The sequence below is a fragment of the Chenopodium quinoa genome, unplaced genomic scaffold (assembly GCF_001683475.1).
Source record: "Chenopodium quinoa cultivar QQ74 unplaced genomic scaffold, ASM168347v1, whole genome shotgun sequence".
Classification (NCBI taxonomy): Eukaryota; Viridiplantae; Streptophyta; class Magnoliopsida; order Caryophyllales; family Amaranthaceae; genus Chenopodium; species Chenopodium quinoa.
The window spans coordinates 6,052,186-6,079,457 of record NW_018742418.1 but is presented as its reverse complement, the minus strand read 5'-3'; the positions used below and the strand labels follow the sequence as shown (position 1 = coordinate 6,079,457).

The following is a 27,272-nucleotide window of genomic DNA, read 5'->3' as shown; positions in this document are numbered from 1 at the left end:
GTTTTTTTTTTTGAATTCAAATTTGAAATGAGGACGCAACGGTTCACCTTCTGAGTTTCTTTATAAATAAAAACCCCCCTCCTCTCATTTCACACTTTCGCAAAATTTGAGAGAACTTTTGAGAGAGAAAAAGATAGAGCTCTAATTCCGGCTGTCTTACTTATACAACTGTCTGTCTTCTCCCTACTCATTCGGTTTTCATCGGAGTTAGTAGGTTAGCACCGCTTGAGGGGTTTGCGAGCAATCGCTATCATTTCCAAAGGCACACACGGATTTTCCATTTGAGCTCTAGCTAGTTCAGGTTTCAAAATACTTGCTCTTCTCAGAGGGTACATACGGTGGGTCAAACGCCTGTACCTCTAGCAAGCCATCCATTGAATTCCGTCTGCTTTACCAGCCGGTCAACACTCTTTAAACTTTCAGCTTACTTTGAGGTACCGTTTCTATCCCCTTCAGCTCATTCATGTATTTTTGTTTCTCCTTTTTCTTTCTTTGGCTTTAAAAGTAAATGGACTCACCAACCACACACCCGGCACACCACGATTTAGAGGTCAGCCAGTCCCCTGGTACGGCTGAGTCTAAGACTGGGGAAGTCGCCTCTGAGTACTGGGATTCACCTTGTTCATCTCCCAATCCGACCGTCTCTGTCTCTGTGCAGGACACAATGGCTCGTACTAGAAAAACGGTTGTAGATCCGTAGTATAAAGGAGAAAGCTCCGAAGAGTTGCCGCCTGAAACAAACCAGGCTGAGATGATAAGGGAATCCCCAAGAGGTACCCCAAGCACCCCCCAGTGATGGAATCCTGGGGTCCGATAATGGAGGCGGTGAAGATGCTGCCTCTATCTCTGGAGCTGAGGAGGAGAAAAAATCCTCTGGAGATGAGAGCAGCGAAGAAACCGCCTCTACATCAGGCTCTGAAGGCAGTAGCAACAGCTATTTAACACCGATTGTAGATAGCGAGGAGGAAGAGAGACCCACTTGGAATAATAAGGGTGATCCCCTCCTCATCACTGTCTCAGCTAAGGACCGGGCTAGCATGGAGAGAAACCTAGGAAATTTTGTACTCATGTGGTCCCTAGGAGAGGGGTACAAAATTCGAGTACCGCCTGAGATGGGAACGATTGTCTGGGAAGACAACCAGCGCAATGCGAAGGGGTATTTTAGCTGCTACGAGGCGGCCTTTTTAGCCGGTCTCCGCTTCCCTTTTCATGACACCATTAAGGCCATCCTAAGAGGATACGGTCTGGGCATATGGCAGTTAACCCCCAATTCTTGGGTTAACATTTTGGGCTATATTGCCGCCTGCGAGATGCAGGGCCTAAACGCCGACTAGGAGGCCTTCGCCCACATGCATTATTTAAGCCGGAGCCCAGGCGGGTAGAGAGCTTGGTATACTCTGACCACTTATCCCCAGTATTTGATGACGTTGGATAAACCGTCCAAGTGGTCAGACTGGAAGAACCAGTTTTATCTAGTTTCTGCTCCCACCAAAAAGGAGAACCGCGAGTTCAGGACTTACAACCGGAAGCTTGAGCTCCTTGGGCAAAAATGTAAGATGCCCCGAGTCCTGGATGAGGACTATAAGAGGATAATAGAGATGGGGTTCTTTGAACTCACCACAACCACCCTCTCAACCGGCGAACTAATAAGAATGCCCAAGAATTGGGTACCCGAACATAAGTTCTTGCGAGATGAGGCGTTCTTATCCGCCTGCGGGTTAAGCACCCAGTTTAAAAAACGTAGGTTGCATGAGCACCTAGCCCTATTATACCGCCTTAGCTATTTTATGCCTTAAAATTTTTTTTATCATCTTTCTCTAATCAGACGGTTTATTTTATGCAGTAAACGCTTTAACAATGTTGCCTCCACACAAGACACCTGCAAAATCAGCCGCCGAAATTCGCAAGGAGAATGCGGAGAAGAAAAAAGCCGCCCAGGCGGCAAAAAACAAGTTACATGCGCCCGTCCCCTAGTCTTGCGTATTTTTGAAGTATGTACCGGCTGACCATTATACTTGTCTTTTTTACTCAAGAGGGGAGCAAGGCGCCTCGCTCTCTGACCAAGCTGATCCGGCCCCGGCCGGGAGAGGAGGGAGCCATTTCAAACAAGTCACGAAAAACCTCCTCTCAGGCGGTTCCCAGCCGTCTGACTGTTGGGGAAAACCGTCAAAAATACTGGCCTGGGGATTGATCTCTCCTTCAGGCAGTCGGATGTCCTAGAGGCATCCAAGGAGGTTGCACCGCCTAGGGATTTAGCCGCTTCTGCGTCGGTTGAGGGAAATCAAGGCTCTCAACCTATCTCTCAAGGTACAATAGACCCCTTCAACCCCTTTCTGCTTGGCAAGCCCATGCGGGTCAAGTCACACTCCCAGCTCCAGCCAGAAGACTCTGCTAGCAGCCGGCAGTTCGTAGTAGGGACATATGTAGCTTTCTCACTATCTATTTCTGGTGCAGATCTCGCCCTTTGCTGGCCGAATGTACAACAGTACGCTAGGGCCATGCTGAAGGTCATTCCGAAGGAAGAGAAGGAGGCGATCCCGAGGATCAACACCTTTAATGTTGACCAGGTTATGGCCAGCCTGGCTGAGGTATGTTCCTCCAACTGAATATTTCAAAGGAATTTAACCGTTTCACCTTCTAATCCCGGCTGTGCTTTTGCAGTCCCTACTGCGCGTGGAAGGGCTGAAGAGAGCCTATGCCAGGAAGCAGGAGGAGGTAAGACGAGCTAAACGAGAGGCGTCTGAGGCCCATAACGTTGCTCAATATTCCATGATTGTGCATGACTTAGAAACTAAAAGCATAATCATGCAACAGGCGGACTTCATCAAAAAACTGCAAAAGTCCCTCGATGAAGCCCGGACAAAAAATCATAACCTTCAGGCGGAGATGGAAAACGCTGAAGAGGAGGTGAAGAAGGCGGTGGGGTCCCTCAAGCTCTTTGAGGCAACCAAAAAGGAGAGCTCTTAGCTTCTAACTGAGAATTGCCGCCTGAAGAAGGATGCAGCTTTCGCCAGTCAGAACTTCCAAACCACCTTGGAAGCTGAACAGAGCCGGCTCATCGAGGAGAATGAGCAAGATTGCGAAAACCGCATGCAAATGGCTTGGTCCCTGGTACATCCGGATGCGGAATATGCCGTCTGGGAGCTAGCCTACAAATACGCAGATCATGCCATTTTGGCCAAGGAAACGAACCAGCCGGCTCCGGAGCCTTATGAAGTATAGGCCCGGAAGGAGATCGAGGCTATGCAGGCGGAGATGGGTGCCGACGGGGATGAAGATGCCCGAGCTAAAAATGAAAAGGTCCAGGCTAAAGAGACCTCTACCCCTTCTGCTTCTGAAGCCGTAGCTAGAGACCTGGCTCAATCTTAAGCTTTGTTGATTTAACTCTCCGGCCTACGTGCCGTGTAATTGAATGTATCTCTTTTCTTTTCCCGGACATGGGGCCGGTTAACAATTTCCTTTGGCTATAAGCCAATTTATACATTTCCCGGCTGACTCGGCTTTATTTCTATTTAATCTTTCAATTTCTCTTTCGATTTCAATTTTCGCCGTTTTGCTTCAATTTTTTGTGGCTTGAGTTTTTGCATTTCTGGTTTGTATGCAATATCTCGGATGTATGAGCTTCCTTGCCCCTGGATGGTTGTGTGCGTGGTAGCTGCCCTACCCTAAGCACGTAGCCGTCCAAACGAGCATCCGGAGAATAAGCAGGCGGTCCCTTGACTAGTTTAAGAATTGCTGAATTGGCTAAGTAAGGATAGCAGACGGTACTGGCTTATGCCCATTCGCTTATCCGACTGTATGTTACCCCTCAAGTAATCATTCTTAGGCGTTTAATAGGAAACAAGCGGCCTTTGGCCGGCTGTGATACCTTTGAGTGAGGACCGATTTAACTTGATCCAGACCATAAATACCAATTATGCCACTTTGGGGCGACATGCGGTTGCGTCAAAGTCAATTTAGTAGTAAACTTGGGTTAATAACCGACTGAGTGCCTTTGAGCGGCCACTTATGCTACTTTGGAGCGTCAAGCGGCTGCATCTCGACCTTTACTTAAGTGAAGTGGTTGGCGAGAGACCGACTGTGATGCTTTTGAGCACAAACCATGTATCTCTGATCGAGATTTCGGGACCCGTCTGTGTCACTAGGGAACAACATGAGGTATCTCGATTTCAATTGTATATTCAAGCGACTGTTTTAACTTGGAAAGTTAGTTTTTAGCCGTTTGTACGTTTTGATAGAACAATGTACCACCCAAATGGGAGATGTTATCTTCGACGATTTCACCCAAAGAGGCGTCGCCGGATGCCTGTTCATGTTGAAGCAGGTGGTTGATTTACGATAAAATCTGGCCTTTGGCCTCAAAGTTTGCCCGGTCGTGCATTGCACAAACAAGACTACAATATACAATAATTAAGAGAATCTGGCCTTTGGCCTCAAAATTTGCCCGATTGTGTAGTACACAGTCGGGGCTTTGTACAGAACAGAAATTAATAAAACCCTTCTTTCATTAATACTCTATTTACAAAAGATTACAAGTCTTAGAAGTAGTACTTTTTCAAGTTATCTACGTTCCAAGTTCTGGCTAGCTGCCTGCCGTCTGGAGTTTCCAGGCGGTAGGTTCCGCCTCTAACTTCGTCAAAAATCCGGTAGGGGCCTTCTTAGTTAGGAGTTATCTTCCCTTGCTCATTGGTCCTGCCAGTGGCCTCCATCTTTCGTAGCACAAAATCTCCCACTTTCAAGGGTCATTTGTGCACTCTTTTGTTGTAGACTCTAGTCATTCTCAGGCGGTAAATCTCATGACGCAAGGCGGCATTGCCCTACGCTCCAGGAGTGTATCCAATGCTAGACGCATGGCCTCCCAATTTTCCTCTTCATCATAGAGCATGATTCGGAGTGTTGGCTCATAAAGTTCAATTGGCAGGACGGCTTCAGTGTCGTATGTCATGAGAAACGGGGTTTCACCGGTTAACCCTTTTTCAGTTGTTCTGATGGCCCATAGGACATGAGGCAACTCATCCGCCCATAGACCGCCAACCCTTTCAATTTTGTTCTTAATACCGTCTAAGATGAGTTTGTTGAAGGCTTCGACTTGGCCGTTTGCTTGGGGGAGGCCAACGGATGCAAAGAAATGTGAGATCCCTCGATCTCCCAACTAGCTCTTGAGGGTAGGCATCTCAAACTGAGGGCCATTGTCAAAAACCATAGACATAGGAACCCCAAACCGGGTGATGATGTTTCTCCAAATGAAGGAGATGACGTCCTTTGTCTTAATGCCTTTGACCGCCTCTGCCTCTACCCATTTGGTGAAGTAATCTACAACCACCATAATGTATCTTCTTCCGCCTGAGGCAGGCGTATAAGGACCTAAGATGTCCATGCCCCACTTTGCAAATGGAACCGGGTTGTAGATCGTCGTCAGGTCAGTATCCGGACGGTGTATGAGCTGGCCAAATCTCTGGAACTTGTCACACTTCTTCACCATTTCCATGGCGTCTGCCTCAAGAGTAGGCCAAAAGTAGCATTGCCGCCTGGCCCTTTTTGCTAGAGTTCTGCCGCCTATATGTGATGCACAAAAGCCCGAGTGCAGATCCTCTAGAACCTCTTTGCCCCTTTCAGGGGTAACACACTTTAGCAACAACTGGAGGTAACCCTTTCTGAAGAGCTCCCCTTGTAGATCTTGAAGCTCAACGCTCGCTTTTTCAATGCTGCCGCTTTTGAAGGGGCATCCGGCAAGGTGTCGTCTACCAAATAATCCCGGATGGGATCCATCCAAGTAGAGCTTCGGTCAAGAACTCCAATGGGATCATGTTCAATACTGACCTAGGCGCATCAAAAATGGCGGATGATGCCAGTTTTGACAACGCATCCGCCTGATTATTTTCTGACCTGGGCACCTGACTTAAATGAAATTTGTCAAGTGTCCCAGCCTCATTTTTTACCGCCTGCAGATACTTGATCATAGGCGGATGAGTGGCTTCATAGTCACCATGGTATTGGCTGACGATCAACTGAGAATCTGAGCAAGCGTCAACTTTCCTTGCCCCTGCCGCCTTACACATACGTATCCCGGCAAGTAGGGCCTAATACTCCGCCTCATTATTTGAGGCTTGAAACTTAAACCGTAGTGCATATTCATATGTATCTCTTTCTGGAGACTTGCAAATCACGCCTGCACCACAGTCGTTCATAGTAGAGCTCCCGGCTGATCCAGCCTAGTCATTTCAACAATGAAGTTAGTAAACGCCTAACCCTTCACTGCCTTTCTTGGTTCGAAGGTTATTTCTAAACTTTGCATCTCAATAGCCCATTTTAGCATCCTACCGGATGACTCCAAGGTTTTCATTGGCCGCTTGAGGGGTTGGTCTGTGTAGACCACCACCGGATGTGCCATGAAGTATGGTTTCAACTTCTTTATGACCATGAAAAGGGCAAGGCCAAATTTTTCAACTAGAGGGTACCGTAGATCGTAGTTCAGCATTTCTAAGCATATGGCTAATGAAGTACACTGGGAGCTGATTACCGGTCTTTCAGCCAGGAGAATGGCACTGAGGGCGTGATCTGAGACGGCCAAGTACATGTAGAAAACCTACCCAGCTAAAGGACTGACCAGTCGGGGTAACAAGTGAAGGTGCTCCTTTAGCTTTTGGAATGCCGCCTAAGCATTCTCCCCCCATTCAAATCTATTTTTCTTTTTGATTTCTTGAAAGTAAAGGCATTTATCGCCTGACCGGATGAGGAATCTCCCCAATGCCGCCAGACAACCAGTTAATTTTTGGATTTCCTTGACAGTGCGGGGTGACTTCATGTCAATTACCGCCTGTACCTTTTCCGGGTTAGCCTCTATTCCCCTTTGATCAATCCAAAATCCGAGAAACTTCCCAGACTCAACACCAAAGACACACTTTTTGGGATTAAGCATGATCTTATGCCGCCTGAGGGTGGTGAAGGTTTCTCGGAGGTCAGCAAGGTGATCCGTCTGCAGCTTGGATTTGACTATCATGAAGACGGTATTAATCATACGCTGGAAGGTAGCAGACGCATTCTTCAACCCAAACAGCATCACCGTATAGCATAATAGCCCTTAATCAGTGACGAATGCCGTCTTTTCATGATCTTTTTTCCACAAGGGTATCTGATGGAAGCCTGAGTAGGCGTCCATGAAACTCATCAAGGCATGACCGGCTGTAGAGTCGACCCAACTATCGATCTTTGGGAGTGGATAGCTATCATTCGGACATGCCTTGTGCAGATCTGTGTAGTTAACACACATCCGCCAGGTACCATTCGGCTTTTTCAACAGCACAACGTTGGCTACCCAATCCGGGTAGTAGAATTGCCGAATGAAACCGGCATCCATCAACTTCTTGACCTCGGCGGCAGCCGTCTGATACCTTTCCTCACCGTAATTTCTTTTCTTTTGCCTAACTGGCTTCTTCTTAAGATCCACGGCGAGTTTGTAGACAGCAAGATCCGGGCTTACACCTAGCATCTCTTCCACTTCAAAGACAAAAATGTCTTTGAATTCTTTCAACAATTGGTGCAACTCTGCACCCATCTTCTCAAAGGCAACCGTCCCCACCTTCAAGTTTGTTCTGGCCGGCTGTCGTCCAGAACAATAACAATGTTATCACCAGCCGGCTGGGGACGGAGATCATCTGACCGCTCCCCAATCAGTGATTGCTATTGCTTTTCTTTTTTGACGGCCACTAAGTTGTCCGTCTTTCTCTTTTTACCGGCTGCCTTGGTAGCAGGCGCGACTTCTTGACAGTCGTCAAGGTCAATAGACTTCCCACTTTGGCCGGCTGTAGCCATAGTAGGTTTGACGTCTGAGAGATAGCACTCTCTCGCCGCCTTCTAATCCCCGCACAAGGAGCCTACTGACCCATCATCCCTCTCGAATTTAAGCAACATGAGAGACGGGATGATGACTGCCTTGGACTCGTTGAGGGTAGGATGGTCCAAAATCAGGTTATAGGCGGTCAATTCTTCGACCACCAAAAATTTGACGACCATGTGTCGCCCTTCCCCCTTTTCACCTAGCCAGATGGGTAGGTCGCTGGGATGCACCACTCCTCCCCCAAAACCGACCAAGGGGTGGGAGGCCTTGTACATGTTGCTAGGCTTGTACTTGAGCTTTTCCAAGCACCTACAGCTGATAAGGTCAGACGAGCTCTCGATATCAATGAGGATCCGGCCTACTCGCTGATTGGCGACTTTGCACTCGATGACTATAGGGTCATCATGAGGGCGCCTGACCTTGCCTCGGTCCTTCTCAGAGATGATGACCTCAGGGAAGGTGTCTTTTGACGCCTGGCCCTCATCCACTGAGTTGACCTCCAGCTTCTGGATGTTATCTTTTGTGCCCTAGATGGTTGGACCACCTCCGGCGAAGCCGCCTCCTATAGTCATGATTTGCTCCTCATCAGTGTCAGAGCTTATAGAAAGGTTGGCTGGCTTCTTAGACGGTTGTCCATTGTTTACCCGGGGGTTGCCCTTGGGTTTCACAAGGTAGGACTTTAAAGCCCCCTCATCAGCCAGGCGGTCCAGTAGCCGCCTGAGGCTATAGCAATCATTAGTGTCATGGCCTATGTCCTCGTGAAAATGGCAGAACTTAGACTTGTCCCGACTTTTGATGGGACTCTTCATTGCAATCGCTTTCTCTATAGACAACCGGTCTTTGACCTCCATGAGGATGGAGGAGGAATCCTTGTTGAACTCGTACTTGGGGACGTACGGTTTCAACTTTTTCTTCTTCTTCTGGGATGACTGACCAGAGTGGTCAGCCACCCAGACTTCTTTTCTCTTTTTGCTCTCTTCCTTTTTGACCGGCTAACCTGGCCGGCTGTCCCTTTTGTCGGACTTTTTAGGGTCCGACAGCTGCTTAACGGCATAGAGCTCCGTCGCCTATATGTAGGCTTCGGCTTCCATCAAGGCTTCCTGGAGGGTTGCTACCCTCTTTCTGACTAGGTCGACCCGTCTTTCAGACCCTTGAAGAAGTCTGTGTAAGCAACTTCGTCAGACAGTACCTAAATCTGAATTCTCATCAAATTGAACCACCTGACATAGGATTTCAACTCTTCTCTATCTCCCTGTTGTATAACCACCAAATCGAGACTTGTCTTCTTGGCAGGATGTTCATAGAGAAGTTAGACACGAACAGGTATGCCAGTGTCTTAAAGTTGTTGATGCAACCGGCTGGCAGGTTGCCAAACCATCGTTGGTCTATGCCCTTCAATGTTGCCAGAAAGCATCTGCACCAGGCGACATCATCCAACCCCTGCAAATACATGAGGTTGGTGTACGCCATCAAGTGGTCTTTCGAGTTGGTGGTACCGTCATAGGCACCAACCAACACTTCTTAACCTTGGCCGGCTAAGCCGCCTCGATTATCTCCCTAGAGAAAGCCGAAGGCTGTTCCCCAAGGTTCAACAATTGAAGCTGCCAGTCCATTGGCTGACCTGATGTGCCGCTTGACCCCCAACGAGGGTCGGCTGCATGTAAGGAGATCCATACGGCATGTATGGCTATTGGGGCACATACGGAGCCGACTGGATAATCTGAGGGCCAGTTCGTGCAGACATGCCGCCTAACTGACTCTCTCGGTTTGTCTGCGAATACCTCATTGAAGTATTATGAAGACTGTCTGAGTATGTCGACGTGGAGGCCGACTCAGACATTTGTTGACTTCTCTTTTGCTGGAGAAACATCCGAGTATCGGAGAATGTCTTTTTTGACCCATCCGGCTAAACTTGCCGGATGGCCTTCCTCTTCCCCACTTCGGGGAAGCAAAATTTTGAAAGATCCATCATGGGCCAATCTGATCTCTGTGGTTTAGGATGAGGAGTTGGAATCCGGTCTTTAACCGGCTTCTTCCCAGAGGGAGAAGGCTTCTTCCAAGACGAAGAAGGCTTCTTCCTAGAGGGAAATGGCTTTTTGGCCGACTGACCCTTGAGGGAGCCTGCCTTTTTGCTTATCAGGGCCTTGATTTCCCCTTTGAAACTGCTCATGAATTTCATGAGTTCGTCCCTGGTAACGGGGGCAGCACCCTCAGCCGTCTGGGCTTGTTCGGCCGGCCGGCTGGCTGGCTGAGCCTTTGTTATTATCCCGTTCCCTTGTTTCTTTGGGACAGGGGCGCCTGGATCTGAACGACCCGTCTGGGGCCATATAGGCTTCGACCATTTGGTCGTCGCCACTATCTTGGTTCGTATGGACCTCAGGTTCGACCAAAGGCCGTTTCTCGTTGTTAAGTGGTACAGACTCGTGAGATGTCATTCTGGAAGTACTCTCCCCACAGACGGCGCTAATGTTTCGGGGATTTTTAATGTGTCCTACGGGAGAGTTACAACAACAGAACTGGTAGCCGACTGCCTGTACCTGCAAAAGCACGGAGACTCCGGTTAGGTGGAGATCCGCCTCCGACGATCAAGTTAGAATACGCCCGAGTGAGTAAGAATGCGGAAAGTAAATAGTCTCTCGGATTTCGGGAGATTCTGCAATTAATATTGCTCGGTATTAATGTTTGTATTTATGATTGTGCATGAATGTGCAATAAATGAGAACTTTCCTCTATTTATAGTAGAAGGAGATCAGTTTCCCTATTAGGGTTACGGGGCCACGTGTCAGCAGGAGAGTGGATCCCATTGGGCCTCTTTAGGGCTGACACATGTCAGCACCCCATTGGACCACATGGCATGGGTAATTTTACCCCAAACAATACCCACTCAAAGGTTTCAGCGGTCTCTCAACTAACAAGCACGCACCCAAATAGAATAGTTTGACCATGATGGTTCACTCTAACAAAGTTGCAAAATGGTAGCTTATATTCATTAGCCAAGTAGGTGGAATAAAAAAAACTACATCGCCAAACTCCTCATACGTCATCCAACTCCTTTCAGCTACCCAAAGTACATCCTTTAACCTACCCTCTTCGTCTACTCGATATGTGTAGAAAAAATTTGAGTTGTCTTCAACCATTGTTTGGAAATATGCAAACATTGCTTTAGCATCACGCACCTTCATCAAATATTTTTTTCTTCTGCTTTGCCACTTCATCATGAAGATCTTTTTGAGCAAAGGGCATGTTCTCCAACCCATTACGCTCCCTGGCCATACAACTATAGATTTGTGCAACAGGAACCTAGGACCTCCAGTCATTGAAAAGTTACCTGAAAACATGAGGATTCTCCACCAGAAACTTTTTCCTCAACCTACTTATATTCTTAGCCTTGCCTGGAGTAAGGGTGTGTCCATTATGCTCAAGGTTCTCCCTCTGAATAACCCATTCGCCACGTTCATTAACATTTGCATATACATTCACTGGACATTGAACTTTCTTACTCCTCCTCTTCATAGCACACGCCTCCTCCTCAATAATCTGAGCATCATTCACTAAACTCTCCTCCACCATCTTACGCTTCCTATCAGGAAACCCATAGCACTCACATGTCTACAAACAATTCCTTCTCATTTTGCATTAGGCCATTTTCCTACTTTGCAAGCATTAGTACAAACTACCCCAAATCCATTTTGCTTCCCGTATTCCCTAAAATATTCATCAAGTTCCTGCCATGACTGGAAAACCATCCCAAGTGCAGGAGGAGGAAGACCAACATCCACTTCAACATACTCCTCTATCTCAACTGAAATTGCCACACTACTAAAGCCTTTCTTTGGATTCTTAAAAGACTCTTCACCAATCACAACCTTGGATAAAAACAGGAACAATACATAACCAAATAACATGGAAAATAAGCATAACCAACAGCACTTCATTATATAAGCAAAAAAAAATCTATTCATTGTTCACCATACATTTCTCAACTACCTGAATGCAACAACAACCTCATTTCATCAATGTGTTACAATATCAGATTCCCTGGTTAATACTACCATTACCTAAATTTTTTTCCCTATTTCACAAATTTCAACATTTACAGTTCATTCTACACAATAATTGCTTATAAATCTAATAACACGTTGTCAATCAGCATGAATTACGGAATAATTCCATATAACTTACAACAATTTCAGTCGGCATTAATTATACAATAATTACTCAAATTTCGGCTTCATCTACACAATAAATGCTTATAAACTACCACATTATAATTTACAACAATTTCAATTGGCATTAATTATACAATAATTACTCAAATTTTGGCTTGAATTATAGAATAATTGCTTATAAATTACCACACTCTTAATCCTATTTACTTTCACCTCTAATTAATTTGATTCCCATTGAGAACAACACTATCTCAATTTGTGGGTGCTCTGATTAAACTAAAATTCACCCATTTTACTTTTAAAGGAAAATTTTTTAGACTTACCCCTTTCAACAACGCTTGTAACGCCACACCGTCCTCTTCGTACTCAGCTCCATCTGGTCGCCTGCCGTCACCTCCATGCTTCACCAAATCGAGTACTGCAACATTATCATCACCGGTGTCACTAACGAAAACTCTGTCGTTAGCAACACCCTCCATTGTAATCAGCTACGATCGAGGAAATTAACAGTAATTTTTTGCCCTCCTTCCCACTGTTTTCACCCTCCCATGGTGTTTTCAAGTTTTCAGCTTCGACATTTACAAGGCTGAAATGAGCTTTTTCCTTTTCCCCTAACTTCTTCATTTTTCCCTAAAGTTACCAAATGTCACTATCCTTCTTTTGGGACCACCTGTTCTATTATTTTACTATTTAGTTTTCTTTTCCCTCCAAAAACCACCCCGTTTTACTTTTTTCAATCTTATTTGCGAAATTGCCATTGTGCGACAATCCCAGATGTCGCAATCCTGGAAATATACTTCCTCAGCAGTTTACCCATGTAGTGGGTTAAATGCTTAATTTTCAGTCACTTCAGTAGTCAGCGTGTAACTAAAGCAACAATGACAGCCATTGTCAATTGTCATACCAGAAAAAAAAAACATTTCCTTGAGCTAATTAACACTTTGTGTCTCATAGTTACATAGTAAGACTTCGTTCTAAGAAAATTTTACCTATAATACTACTAAATAAAAGTAGACCAACTCAGTGTATGCCCTTTTTACCTCCAAAATTTCACATAATTTAAAATTGAGATAATAATCATGTAAATTACCCAAAACCAATATTGGGACAAATCACTAATTTCCTACCAAATTAAGTAGTTTATGCAACAAATTTTTTGTTGTAGGATAATGTAATCACAAATGATTCATTAACTCTTCATCACATGACACAAAACATACAAAATATGAGATAAGGTTTCGATTGTTCTTTAAATATGCATATTACCAGTTGTACAGAATTTACCCAATAATAACGTTGATCAGTATGAAACCCTCACTTTTCATCCTCACTTGGTCTTATGACTTCTTGTGTGATAGAGGAATCAACTAGCCACAATTCATTCATAGTACAGAAATTATGTTGCTCAGCCGATAGGTAACATAAAACTTCTTGGAATAAGGAAACTTTTAAACTAGCAGAAAAGAGAGCTCAAATTAAGCTCCCTCATGGAATTACAAATGATGATACCATACATGCACTGATGCACACAAGACATACATGAAAAAATGAGGTATTGTACAAACAGTTAGATGATACAAATGGTGTTGGATCACTAATCAACTAATTGAAATCAGGATGCAGGCAAATCAGTTAGAAACAATCAATAATATTATAGAAAAATAAATATAAATATGGATAATTATATCACTCACAATTTAGAAACCATCACAAAATACTAAGTGCTAAAATATCAATCAACAAGCAATTGAATCAACAGTTACATACCCAAATGACTGCAGCAACTCTTGCATCTGACCTTCATTAAAAAGAGTAAGGTATTCCACCAACAAAGATCAAGTCAAGTCCTTGTGTCCTAGCTACAGAACTAATAAACTAATTACAGCAATTGAGCACAAAACAATATCCACTTCCACAATGTTTTTGAGCCACAACGCACTCTTTTACGCCTTTTTCTTTAGGAAAATTTGTTAAAAACCATCTTATAAAAAACAAATTTTGTTGAAAACCATCTTATAAATTTTTTTTTTGTCAAAGCACACCTGTTTTAAATTATTTTTTTTGTAAAATCCCACCACTCCTCAGATTTCGACTGTTGACTTGGTTTCCGGCGTTAACCTCTACTAAACTCCCCCCTTTCTTTCCCTTTAACCTCTTTCCCGCTCCACTACAACAACCAACCAACCTTCGCACTCTCTCTCCTCCACCTCCAATGGCGGCAAACTACGCAACCTCGCTTAGCCATTACCCCAACCTCCCTCTTATTCCCATACTCCGTACTTTAACCTCAACTATAGTATCGCTGGCAACCAAAAAGCTCCATCATCCCAATTTCTTGCTCCTTCTCTCCTCGTCGCCGGCGCTGGCAGCCTAGCACACCACTCGACGGAACCCTAACAAGCGAAACGACTCTTCCATATCCTAATTTTTATCTTCTGACTCTGGTAAACTCCAATTTGTATATTATGTTTATTAATTGAAACCCAGAACACCACTCTCTCTTCAAAGAAAAATTGATTTGTGTGAATCTAAGTTTCATCAATTTGTGTCTTCTGGAATTAAGGTGAAGAAGTGGGAGTACTTGCATAATTACGTCTACGTTTGCTTTTGATGCGATTTTGATGCATGCGCAAGATTTGAGCTTCAATGGTGAAGTTGAAGTCGTGTGCTTCAATTAGGGTGAATGAAGAGATGCGAAGCAGAGAGGGGAAAGAATGGAGGAATTGAAGGAGGGAAAAGGGGAAAAAAAAGGGGGAGGTCACGTGACTTTCATGTGCAAGTCAATGCCGGGAAATGCAGTCAAAGGTCAGAATCCGGAGAGTAAAGGGACTTCACAAAAAAAAAATTAAAACAGGGGTGCTTTGACAAAAAAAAATTTATAAGATGGTTTTCAACAAAATCTGTTTTTTATAAGATGGTTTTAACAAATTTTCCTTTTCTTTAATATATGCACATTTCACTCATCTTTAAGTTGGAAGACTTGGTTGTATATCTTATATTTCACTAACTAATACTCCCCATATCCCAAATTACTTGCAACATTTTGACTGAATACGCTTGTCGATGCACATGTTTGACCGTCGATATCTTTTATTATATTTTTACAAAAGCCATTAAAAGTTTATATTAAGAAACTATACATTAAATAGACCCAACAACATCTTACATGATTATATTGGCTTTCATATAATAGCTAAAAAAGTGGTCAAAGTGAGATATGTGAATAAGTACAAAAAGTCAAAACGTTGCGAGTAATTTGGGACAGAAGGAGTACTTCCTCCACCATTTGTATTGTTTCCTCCACCATTTGTATTGTAAAAGAGAGAATCACAAGCTAACAAGTGGAAGTAGTAAGGGCAAGAAAGTCATTTGAACATCCACTTGTTAGCTTGGATTCTTACAACTATACTTTTATAAGCACCTCATTGCTAATCAGTACATTGAGTTTATTTTCTGCTTCTGATACAGAATCCAAGCTTGCCATTACAGAGTTTATTAGAAGTTAATCTAGAAAAATCTATACTCATTTGATACGGAGTTCTACATAACGCTCGTCCTCTCTCCTCCTCTCTTCCTCTCTTCTAGGGTTTTCTAAATTTTTCGGAAATTAGACTATTTCCGACCCTTTTCCCTTTTTTTTCTTTTTTTTTATTATTATTTTTGTAAAATTTTGCTATTTAGATTTCAATAAATCTACACGAGTAGTGTAGATGTTCGTCCGTCTCCTATGGTGGAGTGTCTCCCTATGGTGGAGTCGTTAGTTTTTGTTTAGGTTTTTTTGTGTATTATTAGGGATGAAAGTTCGGTTTGCGATGTGGTTTATAGCTCAAATCGAAACCAAACCATATTAATTTGGTTTTGGGATTTTTTTAACTACATCGCATTACTATTGAAACCGAACCAAACTACACCGTTTTAAATTTGGTTTTTTTTTTAAAAAAAAAAAAAAAAACAAACCACACCACAATTTTTCGGACCTAGTGATTTGGGCCTTAAATTGCAATTTTTATGGGCCTAATTACTCAAAACCTGTTTTTTGATTTGATTATCCAAAAATAAAGCCGACAAATGTCAAATATCAAATATTGAAATAATAAGTTCAAACTTCTATGAAGTAATGATAGTGACCAAGTCTTAAAAGACCTATAATTTGGATATGGGCTATATTTCGGTTTGAACCGAAACCAAACCACAAACCACAATTTTATTTCCTCAAACCAAACCGAACCACATTAGAAAAAATAAATAAATAAAAAATCGCACCATATTTCTAATTCGATTTAGTTTGTAGTTCGGTTCGGTTATAAACTGTAAAACCCTAGAAATTTCTTTCCTTTAAAATACCTACTTTTCTCTTTTTATAATACGAAATAGGAAATCTAAGACATTACCGTCACCGTGAAAACGGCTAAGGCAATTATCAAAGACACACATCGGAAGACTCACTTTAAAAACCATTTAAAACCAATCAACTCAAAAAGTCTAACCAAACGAAAGAAAAGTCAAACCAAAGTCAAACAAAGTCAACCTACAACTCGGAACCATTATAGGCCTTTATCAAACCCAAAACAAATATTAAAATCTTTGTGTTAGTCTCACAAGCAAATATATAATAATCAAAGCAAATAAAACACATCATATTATTATGGAAACTAAACAGGATTCGCTCTTCACTCATGCCCATCATGAATATGTTTCATCACCTGAAAAGCTTCTCTTTACTTTGTCCCCACTACTCGCCATTAGAATTGGGTCGTCGTAGGGTCAAGATACAACACACAATCAGCAATGCTAAGTACACAAGCGTAAATAGTATACACTAACATGCTTTCATCCTATCAACACACAACTTACCTTGTTGCACCCGTTACAAGCATACAACATACCATACAACCAACCAATAAATAAATGAATTGCTTATTTAATTTGATTACGCAAAGAACGGATTTCCCACCAAATTCCTGCCCCAAATAAATTGAGGTAAACTACACCGGGAGCTAACCGGGTAGGCAAATGCCACATGAAAGTGACGGATGTCCTGCGCATAAAATAATAAAAGGAAAATACATCGTCATGTACTCCCAATAGAAGCTACGGTTAAATATAAAACCCCGAAACCCCCCTCCCCATATGTTCATACTCAAGGTATATACGTTCCAAGAGTTTTGAAGTGTAATCTCTTTCAATTTACGTTGATTACATATTTTTAGACTTGGTGGTGACTTTCAAACCATAACACAATCAATCATAATAATCATTCAAGCAGTCCAACATACCAATTTAATTCTTGAATAATTAGTGACCACATTTAATTTAATATTGAATCCTTTTTAGACTACCTCGGCGTTAAATAACACATTAAGCGCATAAAGCACCGCAAATCCTATCCCTCGGTGTTTAGAATACCTTAAGTGCACTAGGCACCGCAATATATTTTATTCCTGTTTACTAAGACACTTAATAGCTCAATTCCCATGCTTAAAGCATCAATAAAAATTATATGAACTATCATAAAATTCTCTTTTTATATTCCAAACCAAATTAAACATTTAGTTTAATTAAACATGCTCTCAATCATGCCAATAATAAAAGTGTGGTTCATAATCATTAGGCCAACATAATTAATTCCAATCATCAATTCACCACAAATAATCCATACTTCACAAATCAATCATCAACATCAATCCAATCAACAATTTCAACCAATACCTATCACGATACTACCTTAGAATTAATTAAACAAAGCCTAGCATGCTTCTACACACTTAAATAATTACCAAATACGCGAATGTACCTCGAATAACATGATCTCATAATCGTCACGACTACACAAAATTACCTTCTTGGAAGTCTCCTACAACCCAAAATTACAAAGAGAAATTAATACCTATTCATTATAAATTTCCAGCAATATATACACTCTTTAAATCACTTTTAAACCTTCTAAAACATGCTGAAAATTAATTTAAACCACCTACTTTTATTCCCAATTAATGGATAATTAAAAATCCTTTCAAGAAACATAATTCTAGCCTTTATATAAAAACTCCAGCATTATAAAAACTCATAAACTTGCTGTAATTTTGTTTCAAAAATTGATTTCAATAGTATTAATCAACTACAATCAAATTCCATCAATAAACATTAATTTACAAACCTAGGGTTTTCAATTTGGGGCTTTTAAATTCAAAAACCAAATTTGAAAATTATATACATATTAATCATTATTAAAACTTCATAAAATCATCACACACACCCAAAATCAACAATTAATTAAGGTTGGATTAATTTAAAACAAAAGAGAGAGGGAGAGAGAGTTTATTTTTTTAAACACAATCGCACGCACAGGAGGGGGCTGCTGCCGCCCTCCACACCGGTGGCTGCTGCTGCCAATTGCTGTTGGCGGCGGTGGCCGGTTGGTGGGAAGTGGTGGTGGTGGCCAACCACCTTAGTGTGTGCGTGTGAATGTTGTGAGGAAGAGGGAAAAATTAAGGAGAGAGAAAGAGAGTTTACCTTTGGGTATTATCTATCTTGAGCAAAGTCTAATTTGCTCATATGATGGGTATTTATACCCTCACTCTAAACCCTCCTAACTTAAATTTCCTTGCTACCTTTAATGATTCCTTCTTCTATTCAAACTAGTCATTGACTTTCTTTAAAATTCCATTGATCTTAAAACTTCCTTTTTATAAAATAATTATGCCCCAAAGTTTACAAATAATAAAAATAAAATAATTTTAAAACAATTAAATAAATAAAAATGGACTTTTAATTAAAATAAACCTTTTTAACTTATTAAAATACCATAAATAATTTATTTCGAATTATTTAAATACTTCATAAAAATAACGTTTTAAATTAATATACGTATAAAAGTACGGGGTATTACATAAACCGCATTAGTTTCACCCCTATGTATCAAGGTTTATTTAAAAAGTAATCATCTTTTTCCCTATTATCAGTTCGTTGGTAAAGATTTGTCTGGGATCGCAACGGTTGTCAAATCTTCAAAGTCGTTCAAGTGAATCAGATGAAAATCATCCTTACGGATATAACAAATCGTTAGACTACTGTCTCTCCAAAAAGGTTGTATATTCCAGCAATGTATGCAAGAGATGTACCACAGTGCAAGATCTATTCAACGATTGTAGCTTTGATGAAGGAAACCCTTATTTGTTTCAATTTTATGTATTTATTGATTTAGATTTCATTTATTTGTAAATGTCGTATGGTTTTGATTAATGAATTGATTTTTTTAAAAAAAATAAAAAAAAAATAGAAAAATCTAGATATGCAATGAAGATGTAGTGTGTGGTCTAGAAAAATCTTAAATTGAGTAGAAAAACCAAGTGATGTTTATAATTAGAAATATATATCTTGTAAAATATCAAAGATATTTGGTGTAGAAATATCTGGATACATGTAATATTAGATAAGTGTAGAAAAATCTAGAGAGTGGGAAACAACAACTATAAATATGTTGCATGTACATGAGTTAAAAGGTGAGTTAAACAAAAGAGGTCCACAATGATTGACAAAAACCAAGGGTTCATCAAGAAAGTGAGAGATATGAACATAAAGGAGATAAAGCTGGTGAAAAGACTCCATAAATTATTAACTAAGAAACATAAAGCTAAAGCAAACTGAGGAAGAACAACATACCTGAAATTTTTTACAAATTAGACAAACGAATCAAACGAACATTAAGAAAAATCTATCTGAACAACAATAAAAACAAAGATTACAATATTTTAACAAGAAATGCAAGAATGAAATATCATATTCTAACATGAAAATGAGATAAAATCAAGAAAGAACAACAAACCTCTACAATAATAACTTGTTCATTAGGAATCAATAGGCAGAATCTGTTTGAAATAAACAATGCAATAAAAATAAATAGAAATGCAAGAATGCACAAAAATCATCAAACAAACATAAGAGTACTAAGTATTACGTATAGTGAGTATGATCAACCCCGCAAGTTTGTGCCACACCCAATTTAATTTCTGTCTGATTAAAGAACCTACCCCTGAAACTCGACGCTGAATCCAATCCCAAATTTGCTTAATCACTAGAGATAAATTAAAAGAAAGACAGTTATCCCTCCAACCACTGAAATAGATGTGATATGCCGTAATTTAGCCAAGATTTCTATATTATATCACCATGGTGTATTTATGTAATATCCTGTAATTTTGAGAATTATTTTTCTTAATTATTTTAATTTAATAAGGGTATTTTAGTAATTTTCTATTATTTGAATATAAGATCAATTTAAGAATTCAAATTTAGGCGCTAAAATATTGGAGTAAATAATTTACCACTTTTGGATTTTTTAATTTATTTAATTAATTTTGGATTTTAATTGATTAATGTAAATAATTTCTAATTTTATTAATTTATCGCATCTTAATATTCCAAAGTTTACTTTGCTAAACTATTTAGTTTAGTGTTTAATAAATTTACTAATTAATTTTCAGGTTTTATTAAATTAATGTTGGATTAATTTAATCTAATTATCAATTATTATCTTTAAAAATCCGAAAATTAATCATTAATTATGATAATTATTTTTTTTTATTTTCAAAGTGATTTTATCTTTTAGAATAAATTTTTAATTAATTATATTGAAATGTCTTAAGCTTTTTAAAATCTTTTTACTTTCAAGACAAAATTAATTATTCTCGGTTTATGAAACTTATCTAGCTTAACATTCTTGGTCATGAGAATTATTCAATGATTTTTTTGTAGTTAATTATGATTTTTGATTTTATCATTATCAAAAATTTGATAAACATTACGTTATGGCTGAAAAATATTTGATGTATTTAACTTGATTTTTAGTTTTTATTTTACCTAAATTATGAAATGATAAAGTCTTGTATTTTCCTAATTAAATTCCTAAATTAAAAAACCAATGTAAATCCTACGAGTATTTCTTTTCACACTTAAATTCAATCATTTTCACACCATAAATTCTATCTTTTAACACCTTAAGTTATTAAATGATAAACTAGATTATCAGCCTAATTATCAATGTAAAAACAAATTATCAATTATAATTTTATTTCTTTTCACACTTTAAATTCTATCTTTTACTAATCATAAAATCCTAACTTTGTACTCCCTAAACACTATAAATATCCCATCTACACCTCTCATATTCTTCACACAAAAACCCAATTCTCTTATTCTCTCTTAATTTTCTTTTCCTAAATCTTTTCTTACTTTTCTTACCCTTTTTCGTAGAATAATCAGTCCGTATACATTTAAAGTCAGTTTTCGGACACTTCTGGTCATTTTTTGTTATTTTAACATTTTATTGTTTCCCAAAAATAATTTCCTCTCGAAAATCCTTGAGATTAGGCACAAGAATCACCCAATCCGGAGTTATATTGTAGGAGTTATGGTCTCTGCAAGTTCTGCCTATTTTTTCCAACGCAGATTTTTCTTTTTAATCTGATTCCTTTAATTGGTGGCTGGGATTATAATTCTTGAAGGTTGAGGTACGTATAAATGGCTAAACCTTTTTATAAAGGTTTTGATGTTACCATATGTGTATATGTTTGAATAGTTGTTTGAATGAATGTTTGAATAAATATGTTTTAAGGATTGATTTTGAAATCATGTTTGAATTAACTTGAATTTATTTATGATTAAGGAAATTGGTTATTGAATTTAAAAGGATTGGATTGGAATTTCTTAAAGGTTGATTTAAATTCAAGAGAAATTATCTATTAAACTTTGTATGACCTAGTCTTTCCTCTACAATAACCTTTCTATGTAAAGATACTAACTTGGGGGGTGTGCACACTTAGGAGAGGATTGATTTTTGAAAAGTTTCTATCTTTAAATATTCCTCTGTTTGGAAAGCTTATATTTGGAAATTATAAATTTGGAAAGTCTAATTTTGAAAAGTGATGAATTTTGAAAAAATTCATATTTTGGCACGTTTAAATTAATGTAACTATTTTGGAAGCATGTTTGCCTAATAAAAGAATTTGACATGTCTTGTACTTAGCGTTTTTGCTAACATGTATTCCTATTTTTTTTGGTTCGCCATGTTTACCAATTTGGTAAGCAATTGTGATTTTAGGTGGAGTCTATATGCTGCATCGGGAGTTTGGGATTAATAACCTAGTCTAGGGTTGGAAAGTAGGCTTAAAGATCTTTTCACGAAAATGACCATATCTTAAAATCTACAAAAGATTTTATTCTTATTTCAATTGGGTTGGAAAGTAGATTTAAAGATCTTTCCAACGATATATAATATGCCTTATTCCAAGTTACAGATTAAAAGTTATGGAAGTTTTAAAAACGCATAATATTTGTCAAATTTGCCACAACACACCAGCACGGTACAAAATACCGTACGACATACTCCCTCCGTTTTTTTTTAATTGCATCACTAGCCTTAAATAGGTTTTTTTTTTATTTGCATCACTTCTATATATAGTAACTTTATACCATATTCTATTATTTCTCTCATCTACTTTAAACCCACTCAAATTAATTTATCATTTCTCTCTCTTATGGTCTCCACTATTATCTCTCACATACTTTCACTCACATTATTATATTATAACAATTTCACTCTCCTAAAACTCCGCGCATGTGCAAGTGATGCAAATAAAATAAAAACGAAGGGAGTATAAAATACCGTGAAAAAACACAAAGATGAACTATAAAATGAGCCGAAGAGAGTACTACGTATTTCATTATGTTAAATAAATTACTACCTCCATTTTATATTTTATGAAATGGAGGTAGTAGTATATTCCAAAAGCAAAATATTGGGCGTGACTAGATGATGCCACGTGGAGTAAAAGCACACTTCTCTTGCTGCAAAAGACCTACACGTAGAAATGTTGTGATGCGTAAATCAAACTTTTCCATTATTATTTCTCTCTCTCGACTCCCTCATTCTCACTGCACGCACGTTGGTTTGCATTTGGGAGATAGGCAGTATTCTTCATCTTTTTACTCTACTACTCTACTAGTAAGTTCAATGTCACTCTCATTATCTTTTCTTTTGTGCTAGTATAACTATGCTATAATTTGTTCAATGTCTTTTGATTTGAACTCGAATGAATGTATAGTTCATCGTACACAGACTCTCCATCTTTTGCCATAGGCAAACCCGCCAAATCTAGTAAGTTTTCTTTGTGCAGTCATGTTTTCGGAATTCTTGTTGAAACTTGTAACAGTCGCCATCCAAAAAAAAAAAAATCGTTGCCTGAGAGATTCGAACTCTCGCGGGGAAACCCCATTACTTAGCAGACACACGCCTTAATTACTCGGCCAAAGCGACTCATTTGGTCTCTTATTCTAATTTAACAATTTAATTATTTATTGCATTCAATATAACTTCGTTTTATTTTATGAATACTTGTGTGATAATTATCAAAGTGAGTAGTATGGACTTGATAGTTGAGAGCCTTGAAGGTGTCAAGATAAATACAAGTGTATTTTTGTAAAAAATAAAAATTATTTGGCGGTGCTAGTCGGCTTATTTAATTATTTAGTTGTATTGTATTATTTCTTGTGAGAGTGAAGGATAACTCAAGTGGTCAAAGCTTTCCTCTCGATTCCAAAAGATAGCTTGGTGCCCCCGGTGCACCAAATAGCCGAAATAGGGATTGCTATATTGGGCTACTCTGCCTTTGGTTACGTAGAGCACTCGCCCAATTTGGTGTAAAAATAAGAAAAAGAGAACTAAAATTTTGTTTAAAGAAGTATTGTGCGAATAAGTGTGCTAGCCCAACTAAGCAATTCTAAATAATTGTGGTCATGTATGATTTCAGCTGTCTGCATTGATGCTGCAGTGGTGATATTTCATTGAGGAAAGAAATTTTGGCTTGATAAGCTTGGTAGTTTATGTTAGATGCTAGCTAATTGAATTGGATGCTGAGAACTTGAGATATCCCATGTTATATGTGTCGTGGATTGATTGATCGCATTAGTTTGAGTTTTGTTTCCCTTGACACTTGCCTTTGCACATTCAGGCTCTCTAATAAAATCTTGTTAGTCTTCGTTTTTCAGTCAATTCATGTCTAAACTCTAAACTATCTGCCATGAAATGCATCACTAGATTGCAATTCCCTGTCGCATAACTATAACGGAATATAATAATAGCTCACAGCAGTACATGGGGCATATTATGTCTCTTCACTAGTCTGTAGCTGACATTCTGCTACTCCGTAATTTAGTAGTAGATAAAGACTGATGTTTGTATTTATTCACTTGGTGATATCCATCATGACACTTTGTTAAAGATATTCAGTAGTAATTTGTATGACATTTTGTCATTCTGTTCTGTTAACTTATTAGTCCTGTTATATAAACACAGCAGGTCAACATTCCTATTTAGCAGAGAGTCCATAGCTTTTATTTGACCTGTTATTGGAGCATGTATGAAGTATAAACAGTTCATGTCTCAACTATATGCCAGGGATTGCGTCAGTAGATGCAATGCCTGGTGTGAGCTAATACTTGTATGAAAATCTTCTACCAGTTCAATATGTAGTGTTTGTTCACAGCAAGGCAAGAGGCTGGGAAATTAATAAAAAATGCATATCATTATGGCTGCTCTAAAATATATATACCGTATGGAACATAAAGATAGTTGCACACAATAACTAACTAGTAACATTCTATCCTTGCTGATATTACCATTTGGAGCTACAGTTTTGGTAGTCAGTTGCATTTACATTTTTTTCATTCTGTTTACTCAAAACACTGATTACATAATACAGTTGACGGCTTGTTTGTTTTACTAAGGCAATTACTTTTTCTGCTGGTTGTGACTAATCGTACTGCTTCTGGTCTTTTTATTTGATCTTTACAGCTTCTGAAAGCATCAGGAACAAGTCTGCTAAACTTGGTTTGTCTTTCTGAAATCTTGAAACTTTCTCACCACCTTAGTTTCCTTAATCCAGAGAACTCAGAATACATCATCAAAACAATGTCTGGTGTAACCTTAGCTGTGGCTCCTGGGAGTGGACCAGATAAAGTCTCGATGCCATCCTTAAATCCCGAAACCAACCCCTTTCTATCAAGTAATGAACAACAGACTGTCACCACTGGAATGATGGGCTCATTACGCGTCATAGAACTCCAACTAGTAGCCTTCATTATGGTCTTCTCTATCAGTGGACTAGTCCCGCTCCTCGACCTTATCTTCCCTGCCTTTGCCTCTGCATACATCATTGCCCTCTCACGCTTCGCCTTCCCTTCTTATAGCAATAACCGATCTCACTCAACGGAGATATTCCAGGGAAGTAGTCTTTTTCGGCTTTATGTAGTTTTGGGGACCACAATTGGGTTATTCTTACCCCTTGCATACGTCTTAGGAGGGTTTGCAAGGGGAGACGATCATGCGCTGAGGTCAGCTACGCCTCATTTGTTCTTGCTCTCATTCCAAATACTCACCGAGAACATAATAAGCGGGCTTTCCTTGTTTTCCCCTCCAGTGAGGGCATTGGTTCCCTTGTTGTACACAGTTCGGAGGATTTTTGTTATACTAGATTGGATGCAGGATGTTTGGATTACTAAGACCTTGCAAGTCGATGCTCCTTCCAAGGTAACTTCTATGAGTTCTTTATGATGTATTCTTTCTTCATCTAGCCCTATTTTCTATGTTGAATAATTCTGTTCCTGATGAAGCCTATTTGTACTTTGTTTTACGTCCACAACTAACAAATAGCTTGATCAGATGGAAAGGCCTTATAGTATCCAGGTTTACTAAACAATAAGAACGTGATTCAACAAACTTATACTGATTTTCCTAAGATGATTTATGTTCTATTTGATGAGTGCTTTAAATTTTGGGTATGACTACTATATATCTTCAATCCCTAGGCCACTCCTACTTGAACATAATAAAATGGTGATCTCTGATGAGTGATGACTCTATGTTCTCATGTGCTGTATACTGGTATGGTGCGTATCTGCCTTCTTATATCTATATGAGAATGAAGCAAGAAAATGGCTTGGGTCGCCTTAATACAAAGATTGAAGACTTTTTATATTATTATACTATACATTACTTGACATTCAGTTTATGTTTCAAGTTTCTGAGGCTAATATATATTGTTTTCTGCATTGTATGCTGCTAAGGATGTTGCGTGGTTTTGGTTTGGGAGGAGCTTGGCAGTTGCTAATCTAGTGTACTTCTCCATCAACCTCTTGTGCTTCTTGATCCCACGTTTCCTTCCGCGGGCATTCGAGAGGTACTTCAGTGAAAGAGACGAGATCCACATGAAGATAGGAGAGGATAAGCGCCGGACTGCTGCAAACATGTCTCAGCCTTCAGATAAGAAGTCTGACTGATTTTACAATCATTCATGCTTTTGTCTTAACTTTAATGTTGTGAATTCAACCTCCTTTCTCCCATTTTCCCCTTGATAGATTGTGATTTGCAAAGGTCTTGTTGATCATCCGATCAAGCAATCGTTGGAAAAATGTAACATTATTCAGTGTAAGGTTAGGACAATTCTAATGAGCAAGTGTAGGATAAATAATTTCAGCTTCAAAAAACAGGACAGGGTTGTTTCAAATGATTCAAGTTTCTGAATTATTCACTTGAATGTTCACTATATAGTCCATCGTATGATCCATGTAATGTCAATGCCATGACATAGTCTCATGATGTTATTCCTATGGTACGTAGTACAAGTTCTAAGCTATGCATATCATATTCACCTCAAACTAGCTTTGACTTATTATGGTCAAAGGGAAAAAAGCAAACTTTTGAGGAATCTAGTCTATAATTTCAAAATCAAGAGGTATGAGCTCCATCATTGATGGTGGGATTGTTCTAGTGAATTGTTATGCCCTTCCCCGGGTGTACATGAAGAATATAAGAGTGTACATGAAGAATACGAGAGCGTGTAATATTATGCCGAGGTAAAGGATGAACATTTTGCTCTTTCTCTTGTATTTACATATCGATACTTAAATCTAAGCTCAAATTTCTTAGATTAGAAAATTTCTAATTTTACACTAACATCAAATTTAGAATTAATAACACTCAAATCACTCATTAGCAAATTTAGCATCTTAATCGAATCCATTGATTTCATATTTATTTGGAATAAATTCATTCCAAATAAGACAAATTTCAACATATTAAGATAAGATCACAATTAGCACTGTACTATTCGCCACATAATGTGGCTGAAGTCGGTAAATAACTAATCTTTCAAAACGAATAATTATAATTATTAAAAAAAAACAAAAAACATTAATTTGTTCGCTTGGTC

The 27,272-nt window shown here is 39.2% G+C and overlaps 1 protein-coding gene across 1 annotated transcript; it reads left to right on the top strand.

Annotated features, from left to right (window-relative positions):
- Nucleotides 1-22,828: 22,828 nt before the first annotated feature.
- Nucleotides 22,829-26,606, top strand: LOC110707220. The gene is made up of 3 exons (XM_021885228.1): nucleotides 22,829-23,008; nucleotides 24,857-25,591; nucleotides 26,128-26,606. The coding sequence occupies exons 1-3, from the start codon at nucleotides 22,883-22,885 to the stop codon at nucleotides 26,338-26,340; spliced, it is 1,074 nt and encodes a 357-aa protein (XP_021740920.1). The 5' UTR covers nucleotides 22,829-22,882; the 3' UTR covers nucleotides 26,341-26,606.
- The last annotated feature ends 666 nt before the right edge of the window (nucleotides 26,607-27,272 follow it).

Coding starts and splice junctions, on each gene's coding strand:
- LOC110707220 (XM_021885228.1), top strand. CDS start 22,883: ATGCGTAAATCAAACTTTTCCATTATTATTTCTCTCTCTCGACTCCCT. Junction 23,009..24,856: donor TTTACTCTACTACTCTACTA/GTAAGTTCAATG, acceptor TGATCTTTACAG/CTTCTGAAAGCATCAGGAAC. Junction 25,592..26,127: donor AAGTCGATGCTCCTTCCAAG/GTAACTTCTATG, acceptor TATGCTGCTAAG/GATGTTGCGTGGTTTTGGTT.